Genomic DNA, 22,882 nt, shown 5'->3' with positions numbered 1-22,882 from the left:
AATCCTCAAAAATGATGAAAAACGGCGTGCCATAGTATGCCGTACGATATGGGATATAGCCCACGGTCCAAAATGATGAGAAACGAGGCTAACTTTTTTTCCCCAAATTTCAAAAAACATGGGCTATAACCCATCGTTTTTGTAATTTCGTCATTTTTTTCAAATCCTCAAAAAGGATGAAAAACGGCGCGCTATAGTATGCCGTACGATATGGGCTATAGCCCATGGTCCAAAATGATGAGAAACGAGGCTAACTTTTTTTTTTTAATTTAAAAAAACATGGGCTATAACCCATCGTTTTTTTTTTTTTTTTTTAATCCTCAAAAATGATGAAAAACGGCGTGCCATAGTATGCCGTACGATATGGGCTATAGCCCATGGTCCAAAATGATGAGAAACGAGGCTAACTTTTTTTTTCAAAATTTAAAAAAACATGGGCTATAACCCATCGTTTTTGTCATTTCGTCATTTTTTTCAAATCCTCAAAAATGATGAAAAACGGCGCGCTATAGTATGCCGTACGATATGGGCTATAGCCCATGGTCCAAAATGATGAGAAACGAGGATAACTCTTTTTTTTTTAATTTAAAAAAACATGGGCTATAACCCATCGTTTTTGTCATTTCGTCATTTTTTTCAAATCCTCAAAAATGATGAAAAACGGCGCGCTATAGTATGCCGTACGATATGGGCTATAGCCCATGGTCCAAAATGATAAGAAACGAGGATAACCTTTTTTTTCAAAATTTAAAAAAATATGGGCTATAACCCATCGTTTTTGTCATTTCGTCATTTTTTTCAAATCCTCAAAAATTATGAAAAACGGCGCGCTATAGTATGCCGTACGATATGGGCTAAAGCCCATGGTCCAAAATGATGAGAAACGAGGCTAACTTTTTTTTTTTAATTTAAAAAAACATGGGCTATAACCCATCGTTTTTTTTTTTTTTTTTTTTTTTTTTCAAATCCTCAAAAATGATGAAAAACGGCGTGCCATAGTATGCCGTACGATATGGGATATAGCCCACGGTCCAAAATGATGAGAAACGAGGCTAACTTTTTTTCCCCAAATTTCAAAAAACATGGGCTATAACCCATCGTTTTTGTAATTTCGTCATTTTTTTCAAATCCTCAAAAAGGATGAAAAACGGCGCGCTATAGTATGCCGTACGATATGGGCTATAGCCCATGGTCCAAAATGATGAGAAACGAGGCTAACTTTTTTTTTTTAATTTAAAAAAACATGGGCTATAACCCATCGTTTTTTTTTTTTTTTTTCAAATCCTCAAAAATTATGAAAAACGGCGTGCCATAGTATGCCGTACGATATGGGCTATAGCCCACGGTCCAAAATGATGAGAAACGAGGCTAACTTTTTTTTTCCAAATTTCAAAAAACATGGGCTATAACCCATCGTTTTTGTCATTTCGTCATTTTTTTCAAATCCTCAAAAATTATGAAAAACGGCGCGCTATAGTATGCCGTACGATATGGGCTATAGCCCATGGTCCAAAATGATGAGAAACGAGGCTAACTTTTTTTTTTTTAATTTAAAAAAACATGGGCTATAACCCATCGTTTTTTTCATTTCGTCATTTTTTTCAAATCCTCAAAAATGATGAAAAACGGCGTGCTATAGTATGCTGTACGATATGGGCTATAGCCCATGGTCCAAAATGATGAGAAACGAGGATAACTTTTTTTTTCAAAATTAAAAAAAACATGGGCTATAACCCATCGTTTTTTTTATTTTTTCATTTTTGTCAAATCGTCAAAAATGATGAAAAACGGCGTGCTATAGTATGCCGTACGATATGGGCTATAGCCCATGGTCCAAAATGATGAGAAACGAGGATATTATTTTTTTCAAAATTTCAAAAAACATTGGCTATAACCCAACGTTTTTGAAATTTTTAAATTTTTGTCAAATCGTCAAAAATGATGAAAAACGGCGTGCTATAGTATGCCGTACGATATGGGCTATAAGCCCATGGTCCAAAATGATGAGAAACGAGGATAACCTTTTTTTTCAAAATTTCAAAAAACATTGGCTATAACCCATCGTTTTTTTTATTTTTTCATTTTTGTCAAATCGTCAAAAATGATGAAAAAGGGCGTGCTATAGTATGCCGTACGATATGGGCTATAGCCCATGGTCCAAAATGATGAGAAACGAGGATAACTTTTTTTTTCAAAATTTAAAATAACATGGGCTATATATAACCCATCGTTTTTTCCATTTTTGAATTTTTGTCAAATCGTCAAAAATGATGAAAAACGGCGTGCTATAGTATGCCGTACGATATGGGCTATAGCCCATGGTCCGAAATGATGAAAAACGAGGATAACCTTTTTTTTCAAAATTTCAAAAAACATGGGCTATAACCCATCGTTTTTTTAATTTTTTAATTTTTGTCAAATCGTCAAAAATGATGAAAAAGGGCGTGCTATAGTATGCCGTACGATATGGGCTATAGCCCATGGTCCAAAATGATGAGAAATGAGGATAACTTTTTTTTTCAAAATTTCAAAAAACATGGGCTATAACCCAACGTTTTTTAATTTTTTAAATTTTTGTCAAATCGTCAAAAATGATGAAAAAGGGCGTGCTATAGTATGCCGTACGATATGGGCTATAGCCCATGGTCCAAAATGATGAGAAACGAGGATAACTTTTTTTTTTTTCAAAATTTAAAAAAACATGGGCTATATATAACCCATCGTTTTTTCCATTTTTTCATTTTTGTCAAATCGTCAAAAATGATGAAAAACGGCGTGCTATAGTATGCTGTACGATATGGGCTATAGCCCATGGTCCAAAATGATGAGAAACGAGGATAACTTTTTTTTTCAAAATTTAAAAAAACATGGGCTATAACCCATCGTTTTTTTCATTTTTTCATTTTTGTCAAATCGTCAAAAATGATGAAAAACAGCGTGCTATAGTATGCTGTACGATATGGGCTATAGCCCATGGTCCAAAATGATGAGAAACGAGGATAACTTTTTTTTTCAAAATTTAAAAAAACATGGGCTATAACCCATCGTTTTTTTTATTTTTTCATTTTTGTCAAATCGTCAAAAATGATGAAAAACGGCGTGCTATAGTATGCCGTACGATATGGGCTATAGCCCATGGTCCAAAATGATGAGAAACGAGGATATTATTTTTTTCAAAATTTCAAAAAACATTGGCTATAACCCAACGTTTTTGAAATTTTTAAATTTTTGTCAAATCGTCAAAAATGATGAAAAACGGCGTGCTATAGTATGCCGTACGATATGGGCTATAAGCCCATGGTCCAAAATGATGAGAAACGAGGATAACCCTTTTTTTCAAAATTTCAAAAAACATTGGCTATAACCCATCGTTTTTTTAATTTTTTAATTTTTGTCAAATCGTCAAAAATGATGAAAAAGGGCGTGCTATAGTATGCCGTACGATATGGGCTATAGCCCATGGTCCAAAATGATGAGAAATGAGGATAACTTTTTTTTTCAAAATTTCAAAAAACATGGGCTATAACCCAACGTTTTTTAATTTTTTAAATTTTTGTCAAATCGTCAAAAATGATGAAAAAGGGCGTGCTATAGTATGCCGTACGATATGGGCTATAGCCCATGGTCCAAAATGATGAGAAACGAAGATAACTTTTTTTTTTTCAAAATTTAAAAAAACATGGGCTATATATAACCCATCGTTTTTTCCATTTTTTCATTTTTGTCAAATCGTCAAAAATGATGAAAAACGGCGTGCTATAGTATGCTGTACGATATGGGCTATAGCCCATGGTCCAAAATGATGAGAAACGAGGATAACTTTTTTTTTCAAAATTTAAAAAAACATGGGCTATAACCCATCGTTTTTTTCATTTTTTCATTTTTGTCAAATCGTCAAAAATGATGAAAAACGGCGTGCTATAGTATGCCGTACGATTTGGGCTATAGCCCATGGTCCAAAATGATGAGAAACGAGGATAACTTTTTTTTTTTCAAAATTTAAAAAAACATGGGCTATATATAACCCATCGTTTTTTCCATTTTTTCATTTTTGTCAAATCGTCAAAAATGATGAAAAACGGCGTGCTATAGTATGCAGTACGATATGGGCTATAGCCCATGGTCCAAAATGATGAGAAACGAGGATAACCTTTTTTTTCAAAATTTCAAAAAACATTGGCTATAACCCATCGTTTTTTTTATTTTTTCATTTTTGTCAAATCGTCAAAAATGATGAAAAAGGGCGTGCTATAGTATGCCGTACGATATGGGCTATAGCCCATGGTCCAAAATGATGAGAAACGAGGATAACTTTTTTTTTCAAAATTTAAAATAACATGGGCTATATATAACCCATCGTTTTTTCCATTTTTTCATTTTTGTCAAATCGTCAAAAATGATGAAAAACGGCGTGCTATAGTATGCCGTACGATATGGGCTATAGCCCATGGTCCAAAATGATGAGAAACGAGGATAACTTTTTTTTTCAAAATTTCAAAAAACACTCTGCTTGCAGGGATAAAACAACAAGATGAATCACAATAAACATGCAAAACATTCCCTAACTCCAATAACACGCATAATTAATACAACAAAAAAATAAGAATATTCATTCTGAGTCCTGCTGGGAAGCAAGGCCTTCAAAGCTACAATATTACTTCTTAAAACTACTCCCACCCACTTTAAGTGAAGAACGGTGCCAAAGCTCTTTAGAAAGATACAAAATAACAGTTTAATTGAATCCTCATATCAAAGAGAATTCCGTTTGTCTTTTTACTTTCCTTATTCCCCCCCCCCACCCCAAATAAGAGATTGTTTCACTTCAAAAGCGAGTTAATAAGAGCGAGAGACTAGAGAATGTGCAGAGACAAAGATAAATTAAATTATTAATGGTGATAGTGTTGATGGATTCTCTTCTGGGAGAAGGACTCAGACAGACAAAAGTGGGGAGCCTGATTGGATGGCAGAGATGTGTGATGTGACTCAAATTATATCGTGTTCAGCTCTAAACGATTCTGAAAATGATCAATTTTTGAGTGTCAGACTCAGGACTGGAGGAACACATTTGGTTTAGGGGAGATCTTTGTACTTTTTCTGTTTTGTGTGTCTATGGAGTTAACATTACTAATAGACCCCTAGGTGTGGTTAATTGTTTATAATGTCTTCCCTGTGCATTTTTGGTTTCTTCCTGAAAACTGAAAGCCTTAAGGGCCCAAAACAAATTTTCCTCCTAGTATCAATCATTTCAATGATGTTTGACCAAATTAACTTGTTATATTTGTGTTGCTTTGATGTTGTTATACTATGCTATTTGTGTTGCTTGTATCTTTGTTTTTTATGATCTTGTACAGCACTTTGGTTGACCTTCTGGTCTTTGTAAATAAATTTGATTTGATTTGATTTAATTTAGTATAATCATAGTACCGGCTTTTATTGTGGGTGGGGGGGGGGGGGGTGAGAGGGAATCACAGCACTCCATCTTCAAGTTTAGGGTTAAAATGGCCCAACCCTCAGGTGTCGGGCCCCCACCCCCTTATATGCTCGACCAATTGTCATACTAATGTGTGGGCGTGAAGTCTGCACGTGCATGGTGGGTGTGTGTGTGTGTGTGTGTGTGTGTGCATTAGTGGTGCATCTGCTAACGATGTAAAAGAAGATAAAAGATGTCCAGCTCGGAATCATTATAGTGTCTTGGAAGGGGCTCTCTCTGTCCGTAGCAACGGAGTCTTTAGAGACTCGGGTACGTACAGGGCGGCATATCGAGGTCACAGCTAGACGGAGCTCTCTCTCTCTTGGTCACGTCCTCGCTGCATCCCCCATTCTCTGTGTAGTTCACTTTGACTGACAGGCCTGATGAGAAGGCAGAGTTGTAAAAGTGCTGCGGCTTCGATTCCTCATTCTGAAAGAAAGTATATACTCGTTAGAGAGATCATGTGCAGCTGCACCTCCAGATATCATCTCTGTTGTTGGGCGGAAAACCTCATACAAGTATGTGCAAAACTGTGACTTTTCAGGATTCAAAATGGCAAAAGCTCATAGCGCACCACTCGGTGGCGCGCTATGAGCTTGTAGATCTATTTTCCCGCCCAAAATGGATTAAAATGCAACCCTGAAGGCCATAATAGGACGTGACATGAGGACATACCTGTTCAGAACTTCAGTCAATGGTGGCTAAAATAAAAGCCATCGTGAGGAGATGGTTGAAAACACATCCTCCTAGTAGAGGAATTAACACTGGATGGAAATTATTGAAGAAATATATCGAATGGGAAATAAAAATGACCTATAATTTGCGGACCATGGTGGATGCATTTGGAAAAACATTGGGGGTGAAATGGCATTTGTACAAGAGAAAATAGTGTACAGTACGTCCCCCTTTTAGTGCTTTGTTTCTTTGTCGATTTATTTTCTGTAATGTTGTCTTTTAAATTAAATTTAAAACAAGCAGCACAAACCCCCTGGTGATGTAGAATGTCATGCTGCATGGCGAGGCCGCCAGTCATTTGAATGTGCTCATTATGTAGCTAAATGTCTTCACCTGGTAATAGACAGCTATTCTTGTCAGGGTCTGCGTCATAAAGGTGATGATTCAAGCGTACTGAAGAAGCACTCACTTTGACAGATTAGTGTGTGTGTGCGACGCGTCAGGCAGACTTTCTGCATGAACCTGTCATGCATCCGTCTCTCAGACCTCAGATCAACGAACTATAGTCAGGAAAAAAGACATGAAAGCATGATGGGATGGGCCATGCTAATAACTGTTTGTTGCTGCGCTAGTTCCTCTGTCAAATATATTTCATCGAAGAGGGGGGGAAAAAATATATGAAAAGGTGTTTTATATCAAGCAGTGGTGGGAAAAAGTACTATATTTCTTTACTTAAGTATAGGTATACCAATAGTCGGAGCAGCAGGTGCGGTATTGCACTCGCTGTACCGCACTGTCTGACGAAACGAGAGCTGAGCCAGAAGGCAATCTACTCGGTAGACCCACATGAAGTGTGGGTCATGACTAGGGATGTCCCGATCACGTTGTTTTGCTCCCATCATTTGATTTTGAGCATCTGATCTGATATTTATATTTTATAGAACACGTTTATGCCATATCACAATATCCCAAATCATAGACAATTCCCAGTCTTCAACGTGTGGCTGGCAATCTCCCTTAGAGACAGGGTGAGAAGTTCAGTCACGCGAGAGAGACTCGGAGTAGAGTCGCTGCTTCTTCGCCTGGAAAGGAGCCAGCTTAGGTGGTTTGAGCATCTGGTTTGGATGCCTCTCGAACGTCTCCCTAGGGAGGTCCTCGAGGCACGTCCCACTGGTAGGAGACCCCGGGGCAGACCAAGGCGCAGTTGGAGGGATTACATCGACTCACTGGCCTTGGAAAGCCTCAGGATCCCCCAGGAGGAAGTCACTAATGTTGCTCTGGAGAAGGAAGTCTGGAGCTCTCTGGTCAAGCCGTTTCCCCCGTGACCCGACTACGGATAACTGGTTGAAGATGGATGGATGAAGAGGATAAAAACACTGTTACAAGTAAAAGTCTGGTCATCATAATGTACATAAAGCAGCCTATACAAAAATTTGAAGTTATCATTATGCAGAAATTTGTCCCGTTTCACAGGGTGTTATAATGTATAAAATGTATTAAAAGCTTTAAAAAATAGCAGATCTACAAGCTCACATGACGTCACATTGCAGTAAAACTATTGCAAATACTTAATACTCCAGTGAAGTAAAAGTAACTAAAATTTTAAGTACAAGTACAGTATTTAAGTAAATGTGGTTGGTTGCTTTCCTCCACTGATGTCACATAATCATAATAAAAAATATGTTCCCTTTCGAGAATCATGAAATAGGACTCAAGTGGTGTCGGAGTGCAGTCTGTATGGTTATCAATATAATAAGGTCACAAATCAATGTTGGCTGCTGAAGGGGAAAGAGAGAAAAAATAAATACACATTCCCATACGTCAGTACAACGTGTTATATTTTTATTTGGTCTCATCTCTCTTTCCTTTACTTTATTCATTTTTTTTTTTTTTTTGCTTTTTCCTTTATATATATTTTTCTCCACAGGTTAAAACCCATTATAATAGTAAAGAAGAAAAAAACAAAACAACAAAAACATATTCACATACTGTATGGAGACGGACATTAATCCTCTTCGACACACACACACACACAGTCACACACACGTGACACGCGCACGCACACACGAATGCACGCACAACAACAGAAACAATTGATTAGGCCCAGCCCAGTGCGAGATTTCACAAAGAACGACGACGACAAAGGGTATTCTTTTTGAAAGCCTGACGAAACTGGCAAACCCCAAACCTCTCACGAGCAGAGGCAAATCTGAGGAGCTCTGTAAAACAAGCGGGCGCCAGGGGAATGCAACAATGAAAGCAGCATTACATAACCTAGCTTGTAATACAACACAATTACACACAAAGAAATCTGGCACTCTTTTTTTCTCTCTTTCTTTTTTTTTAAATGCAAATATTCTACAGAGACAGAGAGGAGGTCAGCCATGTCCTCTGTCTGTCTTCAAGCGACAACAAAGACCTCGTCGTCGCTATATCTGCAGATAGCAGTTTTTATGCACATGAAAAATAAAATAAGTATGGGTGCCCCTAAAGGAACAATTAATCGGTTTTGGGATTTTTGCTCCAATGCACGCACAAAGAGAACAATCTTTCAAGCTCCACCAGGCAATTGTCTTTTATATGTTCTGCTACAGCTACACACAAAATACTGGGGTTAGTTTAAGAATAGACGTCGCCTTTGATCTTTCTGGAATTTGTCAAAATCTGTGCGTTGGAATGCAATTTATTTTAATATTAATAATCCATTCTGCCTCCAGTGAGCACCCATACTTCATCTTTAAATACTCCAGTGAAGACCTAAAAAATTAAATAAAAACAAGCATTTTTCTTCTTTTTTTTTGCTGAAAACTATACCGAGCAACCAATTCATCATCTTAAAGTAGACTGTGTCTGTGGCGGCCATCCTTAAAATAAATGCTTCTGGTCCAGTGTGTCAAAAAAATGGCCATTTATAAATAGAGTCTCATCCACACATTATGTTCCCCGTATAGGAATGTCCATATGTGGTTGCGGTAGAGGAGGCAGTCACAGGAAGAAGCCTTGTTTACAGTACTGCGATGATGCTGTGATTCGAAAAGATTTATATACCACTAAAAAAGTGCATGGTTGGATCACTGGATCATTTGGAAGTCGAGTCAAGTCCCCTGAAATATTGATAAATCAAAAACCTAAAAACCATCATGCACTTTGGACTCGGAACAGTCTCATTGCCTCATAGAACCAGGGTGGAGATGTTCTTCATAGGCCGTAAAGCATGAACGTAAACGTGTCTAATCGTTTGATTGTTTCTGCAAACAGCGTTGACCTTGTACTAGATGACAGCTCTATACAAAACGTCGCTTTGAAAGCATTACGTTTCGATCCTCATCGACTCAAAGTGGCTATTGGCTCAAGTCAATACACGTCTCCTCCCAGCCAGGGGCAGACGTACTTCCTCACCTCGTTGGAAACAATATAGACAGAATGGACCCCCTATATTCTAAAGAAGATCACAAAGTAAATTGACAGTCGATATAGCCAGATGGAACGACAACAGTAGTGGGCGGCGGGCGGTTTGTTTTTGTGCTGTGGAGTGGAGCGGAGCGGGGAGCATTTTCGACCGTGGGACTTAATAACCACATAGATAAAAATCAACGCTTATTTGTGTGCAGCAGCGTGCGCCGAGCCATCTCCGAGAGCCCCGGCGCCGTTGTCTTGGAAACCAATCATCCCTCCATTCACGGTTCTAATTCATTCAATTTGAGCTGTAAACGTTATCATAGGAGGGACAACAGCAGATGGTGACCTTGGATACACAGAGTAAAATGAATGAAGAATAATAATCGCACTGGGCAAACCCACACGGCCCTTTTAGCCTATGGTGGCTTAATTCTATCCCGTTTCTCTTCTGTGGGCCCAATTCACGCACACCAAAGGACAGGAAAAGTGTGTATTTTAACATAGTCAAAGACAGAATAGTGTTGTGTACTGTGTGGGAAGACTGAGACTGTGGCGGTGGCTGGCTGTGACTGGACCAGTGTTGATTTAGTCGAATAATACTATGACGAAAAATGTCCGTTGACTACCTTTTTTTCACTGACGAAAACTAAATGGAAACTAAATGAAAGCTATGACGACTAAAACTAACGACAATTTTGTCAACAAATAAAAAATAGACTAAAATGTTAGGAAGGGTCTAGTGGACAAGAGATTCAGAATATGATATTTTACACTTCGTTTGCATGCTGAAATGCATGCTGAATCTACAAGCTCACAACGTCAAATCAGCCATTACGACGGCATCAAGGGCCACCAAAATACATTTTAGTCAACTAAATCAACTGCAGATTTAGTCGACTAAAACTAGAATAACACTAAAACATTCCAGGTAACTAAAATGTGACTAAAACTAAATGAAAATGTGGTGTCAAAATCAACACTGTTCAGCAGAAGACAAGCGAGGAGTGCAGGAGCTAACAGAGGTTAGATGCCGAGATCCCAAGCAGTCAATGAGATGTATAAATTCGACGGTGCCTAAAGCTATTCTGCCTATCCCAGTTGAAATCCTCGCTGATTCCGTCAGTAACCGTGAAGGAGAGCGCCTCGACTTTACTGAAAGCTGCAGCAATTTTCGGGGAATAAAGTTGCAACAGAAATGCTAGCAGTGCTTGACCTCCAGGTGCTGCTTGAAGTCTCGGCACACAGCGCTGTGACCAAAGTCTTAACGGATGTCTTTGCACAGGTTTTAACCTGGAAAAGTGCGACGTCTGGCACTATATCCACACAGGAGCCTGCTTGCCTCACACACAAAGGCTGCATAATACCCAGCGGGACACCACTAGTCTCTTTCTCTTTTTCCCATCGGTTTTAATGACTGTCTCCACCACCATCATCATCACTGCCCAGATCCTCGTCTAATCGCTTCCAGGTTTGCATAATGTTACGGGAAAGGGGATGTGCAGAGGGCTTCCTAGCCATAGCACTGTTAGATCCCTGGATCTAACAGGGCGACACGGTTCAATAGCACACCGTTCTCTGCGTACCCAACCAGACCCATTAGTATTTCATGAATGTAACGTATTGATCTTCGTAAGGTAATCCTCTCTAACCCTTCTCAAGCTCTCCCTAAAATCTAATCGTTTCTTGCTTCTCATCATTTCCTATAAAGCCTCTCTCTCTCTCCCCGGGTTGCACCTGAGAGAATAGGCAGCGCTGGCAAAATATTGGCTCTAACTGGCAACCACAGCCAGCTCGTGGTCGGGACAATGACGGGCATTGGCAATGATGGGCCGGAGAGGTTGCCGTCCACAAACGACTTAGAAATTAGAAAATGTAGCACGCTGCTTCAACACGAAGCAACAACTTCAGCCTGATTTGTGTCACAGAGCACACGGCATCTCTCGACTTTTCCTCACAGAAACTGTGTGGTACAGCGTGAGAGAAGGACACTGCTATTTTGCACTGGGGATCGAGCTATGAGGTGCGCTGCATGCGAATTACGTGTAGTGAAAAGAAGAAAACTATACCAGAATATAAGAGAGACGTCTCCACTTGGCCGACACCTGACACAGTCAGTCGGCTCTGACAGCGACAGTCTGTCAGAGAGCCTTCAATCACCGAGCTTCCTCCTCCGCCGACATAATAACAGCTATCCGAGCCAAGTGGCGATCAGGAGGAGGAGGATGGCTCTACTTGTGGCTTTCTCTCCGTTGACACCGAGGGGACGAAGCAATAACTCGTCTCCGCCGCGGCCCACACCACGGGCCGGCGCTGACGGGAAGTGGGTGAAATGAGAGCATTACAACAAACAGAGAGAGAGAGATGGATTCAATGTTATCTCCTGGGTTTTTTGTACATCCCAGTAAAAAACAAAGACACGCACAGTGCTAAGATCCAGAAAAAGAGTGCAGGATGGCTGGCCCCACTGCCCAATATAAAAAAACAAATCACACCTGTGTGAACTGAGCGGTGCAACTATTGTTATAGTTACTGTAGTGTACTGCTTGATTATTTTTAGAAAACATCTTTGATAAATGACAGTTACCGTGTGGGGGTCCCCAGAACATCCAGACCCCCCCCAGGAATGCGCCATGGGGGCGGCCCAGTTCCAGCAAGCCTTCCCGAGTCCGAAACGGTCGAGAAATGACAGAGTTGCCGTGTTGCAGCTTTCCGTGCTCGGACAGACACGTACAGGGACACGTAGTCGGGGACCCACATAGCTGTGTAATGGAAAAATAATACTTAACACATAATAGTCTGTGGGCTTTAGAATTATTTAACCGATTAAAAGTATTAACAAGAGCGTGTGACTAATGACAAATACCAAGTTGGAACACAGGTTGTTTTTTCCCCCCATTTCTTGAAAAGTAATAGCTTTCGTTTCGACATACCAGGTTTCTGCCCTACAGCGACGGCAATATATAGACAAAATATGGTGTTTCTATGAGCATCAAACACATGGCCTGTTCCCCTGCTTCGTCGCCCAGTCGCCCACCATGCAGTTAATAGACACCTTCAAGCCTACCTCGTTCTGACACTCTTCCCGCCTGGACCACCACAAGGTCAATAACACGACACAAGTTCAAAGAGAAACCAACTTGGCAGGCATGCATCTGGTAAATCGAAGGTAAATCGAATATGTACTGCAGTTCAAAAGAACTTCGTTTCTCTATAATATTTGTTATTATTATTCAGGGAGAAGCCAAATGGAACACTCAGCAGTGTCAAGGGCAGATTTGCACTTTGCAAACTTTGAAATTGTGCGAGGGAAAGGAAGGGTGAAATGAAAAGCGAAACCTCTCTCTGAACAGTGGCGCGTGCGTTTGTGTGCGTGCATGTGTGTGTGCGTGCGCATGTGTGTGTGTGTGTGTGTGTGTGTGTGCTTCTCCACCCGAGGGGGAGAGGCAGAGAAATCTTACTGGTGGAGATTTTGTTTGGTCAGCAGCACAGTAGAGTAGCCGCTAGCGAGGCACAGAAAAGAAAAGGACCTCGTCTCTTTGGCTTGAGAAAAAGAAAAGGAGAGCAAAAAGAAAACAGTACTGAAACATTTATAGGAATGGAGGGCATTTTATACACCAGGAGAGGACTTACTGTATTTGCTAAAAAATAATCCACAGCTATAATTGGACATGTTAAAAACACAAGATTGCATGATGTGAAAAATACAGGGTTGAGGCTTTTATTTTTTTCCCCTGTGATGTGATGTCGGGGGTGAAATAATTAGCCAAATATCTGGATGGTTCACTAATGAACTGCGCTCTTATCACACGGTTTATTATCATTATCGCGGCCTGTGCCATTCCGTCTGTAGGATTATTAGGCTAATCAGAAAGCTCGTCCCTCCTCTGGAGAGGTTTACACCATTCATCGGAACAAAGCTCTCATTGTCTTCCAAATGACATGGCTTTCACCAAGGAGCCCAAGCAGTAATTGAACCTTCACTCCTAGCATGCTAATAAGAGAGACGCCGCAAATGCGCGAGGAGGGAGCCAGCAGCACTGGCGTCTGGCTGCCTCTTCTATTGGTGTCCTCTTCGATGCCCGAGCGCTTGACCCGAAACAATCAGTTCATTAATGGATAAACTAGGACAGTGCCGGCTGTGGCTTACATGCAGCCCAATGCTTTACTTTCCCTTGACAGACACACACCCCATAATACTAAAGCCTAAGTAAGCAGAGATGAACGCTGACAACTTCACCCTGAGTGAGAAGATAGTCTCGCCTTCCTACGTCCGACAAGGGAGTCAGGCGGAGTTTTGAGTTCTGTTTTTGATTTGTGTTTTGTTAGTTTAGGTTTATTTGGGTTATTGTATATCGTTGTAAATATTCCTGATTTTGGGCTGTAAATAAATGCACATTCCGTTTTATTGCAATTGTCTTTCTGCATTTATGTTGCTTCCCCTAACCCTAGACTAGGGGGTGTAACAGTGGCACTGACCAGAGAGAGACAACCGCCGGCCGCCTTGAATGATGGTCAGAGTGGGAGAGCAGCGACCAGCGAGCTCTCACACAGCGTGTGGGGTCTACTTCACGGAGACAGTTCAAATTTAGTGTCATAGAACATAACATACATGGGCAACTGGCGGCCCCCACCGTCACAGGTCTGAAATAAAATCAGCTAAATTTGCATGTGCTTAAATTCACATTTAGAATTTTTTTCAGAGATGAGATGATAGAATGGTGATGGATGATGATGCTCATGGAAGGGGAACCTTCTGAAAGCTTCATGGGCAAAGATAATCAACTTTAAAATAATAATAAAATGGTCAAAATGACCTCTTAGACCTTCTAGTGTTAATGCGGCCCTCAGGTTGATATCGGAATGCTGACATATTATTGATTTCAGCTGTTACAATTCCAAACATGCATGACTTGCTGTAATTACTTTAGTCTATAAATTAGTAGCTTATTGACTTGTATTATAATTGTATTGTCTTTTTTTATGTCCAATGTACTTGTATTTAGTTCAGAAAGTTACAATTAAAGGCATTTGAAAGGATTTTAATTAAATATTTATAGCAAAAATAACTGATCTACAAGCTCAAAACGCATCGCAGTGAGACACTTTTTGAGCTTGTAGACCAGCACATTTTTAGCTACGACAGTAATATGCAATTCCAATGTGGCCCACTGGAGTGAGTGTGGAAATATAGTGGCCCTCTCCATCGTCAAAGTTGCTCAACCCTGTGATAGAACACAATACCCGAGACTATACCTCCGAGACCGAGACAATACCCGAGACTATACCTCCATGTGGTCCCGGGAACGGTTGGGGTGATCCGCTCCGGGGAACGGTACGCAGCATTCACACTAACCACAACATCTGCCAAGTGGTCCCGAGCGTGTGGGGTCTACTTCATCACTACATGGGGACAGATCAGATTTAGTGTCATAGAAAAGCAAAACTAAGATTTTGAATGCTAATTTCCTGTGTGACAACCCGCCGCCCATTTGGTGCTGTGGCCTGCGAGCAGGTAAAAATAAATACCAATCATTATTTACAAATGCTAATTAATTGACACGGGCCTGTTAAGTGTTAACTCTGTAAAAAAGGGCCTCTCTTTGGCACACAAGGGTAACGAACGTACAGGGCCGCCCACCCGCGCCACCTCACTTCCTGGCTGGTGGTGACTCCAGCCAATTGAATCAGCCCAGCAGCGCATGGAATGTGTCCCCAGGAATGTGTTTGGAATGTTATCTGGTCCCAAGCAGGAATGTCCTGGGTCACTATTCGTAGTTGAGATTCTGCACGCAGTGTGGAATTCCAGAGGAAATGATAATGGTCTAAATAACTATTCTGTTACAGGGAAGTGTTTCTCTCACATTGCGACATGGAAGCAACTGTTTAAAAAAGCGAGACAAAGTAGTACGCCCTCCTAGCAGTCGAGTCAGTCAGGTCAACACAGCCACGCACACACACAGTCACACACACATATTTGTCTTGCACAGCAATGTTAAGCTCCTTTTGCACATTTAAGCCAATTTCATAGCATCATCCCTGCGCACCAGGTCAACCATTTAAGGAAAATAACCTTTAAAAAAAAGGAGGATTTTTTTTTAAAAACACTTCACAAAATAAGGCACTCCAAATCTCCATTTGCCCCCCGGGTGGCTTTCAGAGTCTGCATAGAAACGGGAGAGGCAGATAAAGCCGTGCAAGTCGCCATATCCACCTCTGCATTGTCCCCATGCTTCAAAGGTACGGGGGAGATGAAAGAGGCTGATTTAAGCACTGTGATAGAGTCTGAGGAGATGGGTCTATGACTGATCTGAATCTTTAGAGAGAAAAATCAAACGGGTGCCAGACAGACACTCCACTTCTCAGGTAACCTATCTATCCCACAATCCAATGAATGAACCACCGATGGCCTTTGAGTGGCTTGCTTGCGTCCCACGAGGAAAAAAAACGTCCCTCAGCGGGGGAGATCAGTGGCTGTGCATACGTCATTGTAGTTTGTTTTGATCAAATTATAATTTTTTTGATTCCAAGTGCTTTTGTTTCAAGACATTGGACAAAGTAGTACATGACGGTTTCCTGGACTGCATTGGTGTGGTTAAGAAAGGGGGGCCGATTCACACCGAGTCCGTTTGATTAGAACTGTTACCGAATACGGTTGCCTGGTCCCCTTTGGCCATGACTCACATTGGCCTTGATTCTTCTGCACCCGAGTACACATCATTCAACTGTATTCAATGCTTTCACATTGCATCGATCCGCATCCGAGTACACTTCAATCGGTCCCGAGACTATACCTCCATGTGGTCCCGGGAACGGTTGGGGTGATCCGCTCCGGGGAACGGTACGCAGCATTCACACTAACCACAACATCTGCCAAGTGGTCCCGAGTGCGCATCCAGGACCATAGTGTGTGAATCCCCCCCAAAGCCTTCCTGACGAAGAGACCAGACCCATATGTCCATATGCGCCCGGCCCGGGGCAGGGGGGTGGATCATCAGAATCGGTCGTCTCGGAGTTGCGTCGGGGACTTGAAAGGCTTGAGCCCCAGTGTCCTGCGCGGGCGCATCTTCTCTTTGGTGCCGCCGCCGTCCGCCACAAGGGGCTTATTGGCGCCACAGGCCAGTGCCGCCCACCCCAGGTCGATGAGGGGCGAGTCGGCCGGGTTGAGGGGCGCCACGCGGTGCGTGGGCAGCGTGGGCGAGCCGTTAGCGGAGGCCGGCGCCGAGCGCGACGACGTTATTGGGAACGGCGCCAGGAACGGGTCGAAGGGCGAGGGCGTGTCCTCCGGGGCATGTCCGCCGCCCCCCGTCGAGGAGGAGGGGTCGGCCCGCAGGGAGAACGGGTCGCAGTCGGGCGAGGGGAACGGATCACAGTTGGTGAAGGGGTTGGTGGGCGAGGGCTGGTAGCCCAGCGGGTGGCTGTCCGGGTGGCGCCGGGGGCTCCGGTTCCCTCCCCCCGCCGTCGAGATGAAGCTCCAGGGGTCAATGCGATGGCGGACGGGGGAGGGGCGCGGCCGGGGGATGACGTTGACCTCCAGGCGGCGGGTTTTGGGGCTCCAGAGCCGAGGGTCCGGGTAGAGGGAGAAGGAGGGCGTCGGAGGCTTGTCATCCGCGTCCAACGTGTCCTGGCACAAAGGCAGGTCCAGAACTAGAAAGAGGAACGATAGACAAAACAAAAGGAAATTTATTTAAAAGGCAATCTTCACTACTCGTTTTCAACCTCATACACGTGTATATCGGCCTCCAATAATACTCTCACTATAGTAGTCAGAATACCCTGACACCAAAATAAAAGACTGTAAAAATGGGACCCAATGCATCCCTGTTTGGCACTCAGCATCAATGGGCAGCACAGCTGCGGCTCATCGCTCCAGGGGAGGTGTCAAATGACAAATCGTACGACTTTGAACGTTGTTTACCATGGCTGTAGACTAGACGTGTCAAAAGTTTGTTGATGCGACGTCTTTCAGAGCGTGCTACTATTTTGGAGCAATGTAACAACACTGCACAGCTAACAGTAAGTATTTATTTGTAACTGCAGTCTTTTTGTCTAAATAGTATATTAAATACAATGCCAAAATAGTAGACATTGGTGCTTGAATTTAGAAACAGAAATCGATTTCCCTTCTGATGGCACAAAATCTGCAAGCAGAGATTTTCTTGTTGGGCTTATTTATCATGCTGTATGCGTGCATACTGCACACTCAAAAACAAGCACGATGTCCTTTGTAGTTCATTTGGCACAAAAGTGCTTTTTGGATTTAATTTAACTCAATGTCATGGCCATCATCAGGAAGTGTATGGGTCACAGGAGAGTTTACCCAAACAAAACAATTAACCAGAAATATCCCAATGGCGTGTTGAATAAAAACTTACAGCATGACATTACGCTGAAGAGCCAGAAAGTGATATGTTTTGGTTAAAACAAAACGTTTTTGGTTAAAAGGTTAAATCACTATAATCTGATAGTAATCATTGCTGTTGAAAAGTGTTTGTTCAGTAACAGAGGTCTCCCTGTCTCTCCAGCTCTTAACCCATTCTGACCGGGCACCCATTTTGGTGTTGGCATCATGTTATGCTTTAGCTATTGAAAAATAGCAGATCTACAAGCTCATATCGCGCCACCGAGTGGCGCGATACGAGCTTGTAGGTCTGCTATTTTTGAAAAATTCGAAGAACGACTGACATTTTTAGAATCTGATCTCAGGTCAGAATGGGTTCATCAGACCAGTGTGTGTCCTATAGTGGAAACCTCGTATGAATCTGATCTCAGGTCAGAATGGGTTAAAAAAGAAAGAAAAACATTTTCAGGTGACAAAATCAGGAGAAAGAAACCATATATCAGTTTAATACTTAGTGTTCCAGTTCAAAATGTCTGCTCATTTCTTACAAATGTACAATTCCACTTGTTTAATCTGTATCCTGACTGCGTTATCTATCCTGATTGGATAAAAATGCTATCCTCGTTTCAGTTCCGGTTTCAGTTTCTGAAAATGCATTTTCTGCACTATTACAATCCTGACAACTCCTCAAGACCGCTAAAAACCATTCAGCTGCCACCAGTCGCACAAGAGAAGTCTATAAAACCCAACAATGTTAGCAAGCAAATCCTCTTCCAAATCACTGGCAACCTCGCGGCAACTTTTCTGTCGATGCCTATGGAGTACGTCAGTACAATCATAACGGAGCTAACATTATACGATGTTTAGCAAAAAACGCTGTTTATGTATATATAATTATGTCTAGCTTCCTGCGTAATTGTAAGTAATGAATGCATGCTGTTTTCCAGATTCAGACTGCTGGCGCCCGAAAAGTCAAAATGAGTTCCATTTAGTACCTGGAGGTGGATGGATGGATGGATGGGGGGGGGGGGGGGGGGGGGGGGGGCAGGGGGACAGCCTCTGTGGAGAATCCGAGGCTTTGTGACTCAAAAGGACAAGATATGGAGTGTGAAATGGAACCATAGGGCATTTTCATAGCACTCTTTCAGTCCGCCCACTCTTTAACAGCCCCTTCGCAGTCATTACAAGCTCTGAACTGTGTCACTGTCGCCTTAAAGGCAAGTAAAAAAAAATGCATATTGTGAGGTGGGTGTCAAACGCTATGTGGAAAATAAAATGATACCACTGAGTGTGTGCACCTGTTCTTCTCCTATAGAACAGTATGGTGATTAGATTAATATAAACAAAAGTGTAAAGCTGTATCCACGGGGAAAGAAAAAACATTTCTTAAGCCAGCCACAGGTGTGTAGGAGCAGGGAAAACAAAATGCTATGGAAGTCATCCTTGAGACATTTTTGTGGGGGTTTCGTGTTGTTTATTTATCCTTATTACACAGCTTGGTTGAATGCTTGATTCTGATTGATCAATTGCTGATTTCAGCGGTGTGTTATTTCTTGATAATGACCGTGTGGCTCTATATCGGACAAGGTTCTTTATTATTTGTCTCCCGAGGAAGAAATTTGTCTTAGACAAAGGGCCCGCATGCAAGCGTAGCCCTTATGCCAATGTCGCTGCAGTGCAGCGCCAAAGAAAAAGAAAACTGCTGTAAATGGTGCATTTATATAAAGCCTTTATCCAAGGTGCTTTACATAGATTGTGCATTACATTCACACATTCATACACCGATGACCATGCATGGCACCAACCTGCACATCGGGAGCAATTATATGGGTTCAGAGTCTTGCTCAAGGACACTTCGACACGAACTCAGGGGGAGCCTGGGTTCGAACTGGGAACCTTGTGGTTGCCATCCGGCCGCTCTACCCCTGAGCCACAGCCACCATCATTCAAAAGATTGGAAAGTGAAAGTGGATAACTCTGTGGGGTTTTTTTTATCAATATTTAACCAATATAAAGTATTTACAAGAGCTTGTGACTAAATAATAAATACACTGGATCCAGTCGGAGCAAAAGGTTATTTTTCCATTTCCTGAAAAAGTTACGATTTTTTTTAACATGCAAGGTTTCTTTCTTTCTTTCTTTTTCTTCCTTTTTTTTATACATTTCATCCCATGATTTTGTAACCCATTTTTTCTGGGCGCTACACTCCATCCGCCAACCTGGGGAGAGCAACGGACTGAACTCATGCTTCCTTCTATGCATGAGGAGTCCAAGCCGCTTCTTATTCCCCGATAAGTGGGGAGTTTCCCCGGTAGGACGTAGTGCGTTATTGCAACAAGTTCCTTTCTCCTCCATCAGGCGCCCCGGCTGGCCAGGGGGAGGCAGTTTAGAGACCAGTATTACTGGAACATACAAGGTTTCTGACTTTCTGACTACAGCAACAATATCTTTCTCTCTCTCTCTCTCTCTCTCTCTCCTCACACTTGCATCACTCCATCCCTTGGCTCTACCTTCTGCCGTGCAATCCAACCTAATCTGCCAGGGACAAAAACTATGCTGCTGGACCACGCTTTTGCAATGCAAATATAGCGTAATATGAATTTCATTTCGGAGGGGTGATGACTCATGCTCATGCTCTGTTGCAAGTAATGTCTCGGATAGAATCCCAGAAAATAAATCTAACCGATGAATGAAATATGGATGCAGACAACAAAGACTATAGAGGTAGTGTTTAGTACCTCTACAGAATCTTACAGGCTACTAGGCTAGTAAGATCGTTGGAGACAAACAATTACAACTTCAGGAAATACATACAGTATATAACCGTTCCATAACCAAAAACTAGGCAATTCAGATTTACAATGATTCCACCCAACATCTTTGCCCTGAATTTGACCCGTTACCATCAGGCAGGAGGGAAAGAAAGGGTCTTATAACTAAGACATCGTTTGTGCCTATACTGCAGTGGACATTTTAAATAAGATGTTTAAATAGTTCCACCACCTAATCCTCACAGCCCATGATCACTGTTCCTAATGCATTTTATATTGTGTCAGGGAATAGAGGCGAGCAGAGTGCTGCTGAGATATGAAAAAACGTGTGAAAACTCCAGTCCGTGATGGCGAGGTGCTCGAAGTTACAAAATATTGTATATGGAGAAGGGAGGTGCCAACGGGACAGGCTTCAAGCACACTCTCGCAATAATACATTTAAAAAGCCTTCATTGCATGACAGGGCTATACATTTGAAAACAATTAAAAGCCACCAAACGCCGACCGGTTTCAACAGTCAAGTCTTCTTCATGATGATGATGATAGCCACACCCTGAAGAAGACGTGACTGTCGTCAGCATTTGGTGGCTTTGTTTTTTAAATATCCGCATTTTATATTGTATTTTAATGCATTGTGTACTTTATGTAATGTTTTTAACTGTTGTAAACTGACTGCCAGTGTGCCAAAGACACAGTTCCATTTCATGTCAAATGTAATGGACAATAAAGCTTTCTCTGTCTTTATCTTTACCCACCTAGCTGAGAGGGGTGCAGGCCCTGGGACGATGACCTCCTCCGCTTGTCGGCGCCGTGGTCCCACGAGGCCTCGCACCTGCCCAGCTCCCCGTTGGCGGGATGGGGGGACGCAGCAGGGGCCGCGGCCCAGACCCCCGGGCTGACCCGCTGCTCCTGAGGCCGCCTGGGGCTCTGGGGACTGTGTGACGTCGTCCGTCGGCCTCCGCTCCTCTCTCGGGGGTTGGGGGGAGGCGGCGTCAGGGGCAGAGGCTTCACCTCCGGAGGTCGCTGGAGGAGGAGGTTCGAGTCCGACGATGGCGGCAGCGACTCAGACACGGACGACAGGACGATGAGGTCGTCCACCACCGCCGGGTCCGAGGAGGAGGCCAGGCGGCGGGGCGACGCGCAGGGCGGCGTTGGCGGGGTGACCTCCGGTTCCAAGTGGGTGCACAGTGCGTGGTGGTGGTCGTCGTGGGAGGGCGGCGGGGGGTTAGTCCGAGGCGGCACCCTGGGTTCCGAGTGGGTGCACAGTGCGTGGTGGTGGTCGTCGTGGGAGGGCGGCGGGGGGTTAGTCCGAGGCGGCACCCTGGGTTCCAAGTGGGTGCACAGTGCGTGGTGGTGGTCGTCGTGGGAGGGCGGCGGGGGGTTAGTCCGAGGCGGCACCCTGGGGGGGAAGTCCAGGCCTCGGCCCAGCACGATGGAGGCCAGCAGCGAGGCGCTGCCCAGCAGAGCCCGGTGGGTGCCTTTGATTATCAGCCCACCGCCCCTCCTCTCCGGCCTGGGGGAGCCTGCCGGCGATGAGCATGAGCCGCAAACCCCCTCCTCACTGCCCGAGTCTCTCTCGTGAGGTAGAGGCACACGCAGGCTGTCTTTCACCGAGGAGCCTGCAGAGGAGAAAACAAAACACGATGCGCTTAGGGTTACCAGATCCAAACTGTTCATTTATCGCTTGTGTGGGACAAGTGGAACAGGGTGACGGCACGGGACTGGGTTAGTACTTAGGTTGCTATAAATGCCTTCATGTCATATTTGACCATAGGCCTAATATTGCCTCATTTTGTTATTAAACCCCTCTGGCGTCTCATGTTTTGTTTTAAAATGCACAATTTGGTCATGGGTGGTATGGCCGACTTGGCCCTAGGGGATATTTCTCATGTTATTTTAACAGGCTAAGAAAGGAGAGGGGAGATCCACACACCGTTTTAAAAGCTCCCAAAATAATGTATTGACAACAGAGCGGACAAAACATATACAACGTTCCGGCCTCACGGGCCTTCGTCAGGTATACTGTGGATGTGTGTGCACGTCTTGAACCATTTTAACAGGTTTAAAAAGTAAAAACACATCTGGCTGATGCTCATACAAAAAAATTGGAGAGAAAATCCATGCTTTTGACATCCCCCCTTGGGTCCTTCATCCCCGATATGTTTTATCCTTGCTTCTGGTCAGAATAACTACGGAATACATTTGGAACCCCCTCAAAAATGATAAAGA

General features: G+C 43.0%; 1 protein-coding gene across 1 annotated transcript in view; it reads right to left on the bottom strand.

Annotated features, from left to right (window-relative positions):
* Positions 1-7,970: 7,970 nt before the first annotated feature.
* LOC308335796 (mitogen-activated protein kinase kinase kinase 11) overlaps positions 7,971-22,882 on the bottom strand; it is a 66,078-nt gene continuing 51,166 nt past the window's right edge. Inside the window, exons 9-11 of the mRNA XM_080792998.1 lie at positions 21,974-22,272; positions 21,409-21,817; positions 7,971-17,188 (exon numbers count right to left, since the gene is read on the bottom strand). Coding sequence (XP_080649124.1) covers positions 16,536-17,188; positions 21,409-21,817; positions 21,974-22,272 — 1,361 coding nt within the window. The 3' untranslated portion in view covers positions 7,971-16,535. The remainder of the gene's footprint in view (positions 17,189-21,408; positions 21,818-21,973; positions 22,273-22,882) is intronic.

The sequence above is a fragment of the Protomyctophum bolini genome (assembly GCF_963924005.1).
Source record: "Protomyctophum bolini genome assembly, chromosome: 20".
Taxonomy (NCBI): domain Eukaryota; kingdom Metazoa; phylum Chordata; class Actinopteri; order Myctophiformes; family Myctophidae; genus Protomyctophum; species Protomyctophum bolini.
The sequence above is the reverse complement of the archived record's forward strand: the minus strand, read 5'-3'. Positions and strand labels throughout refer to the sequence as shown.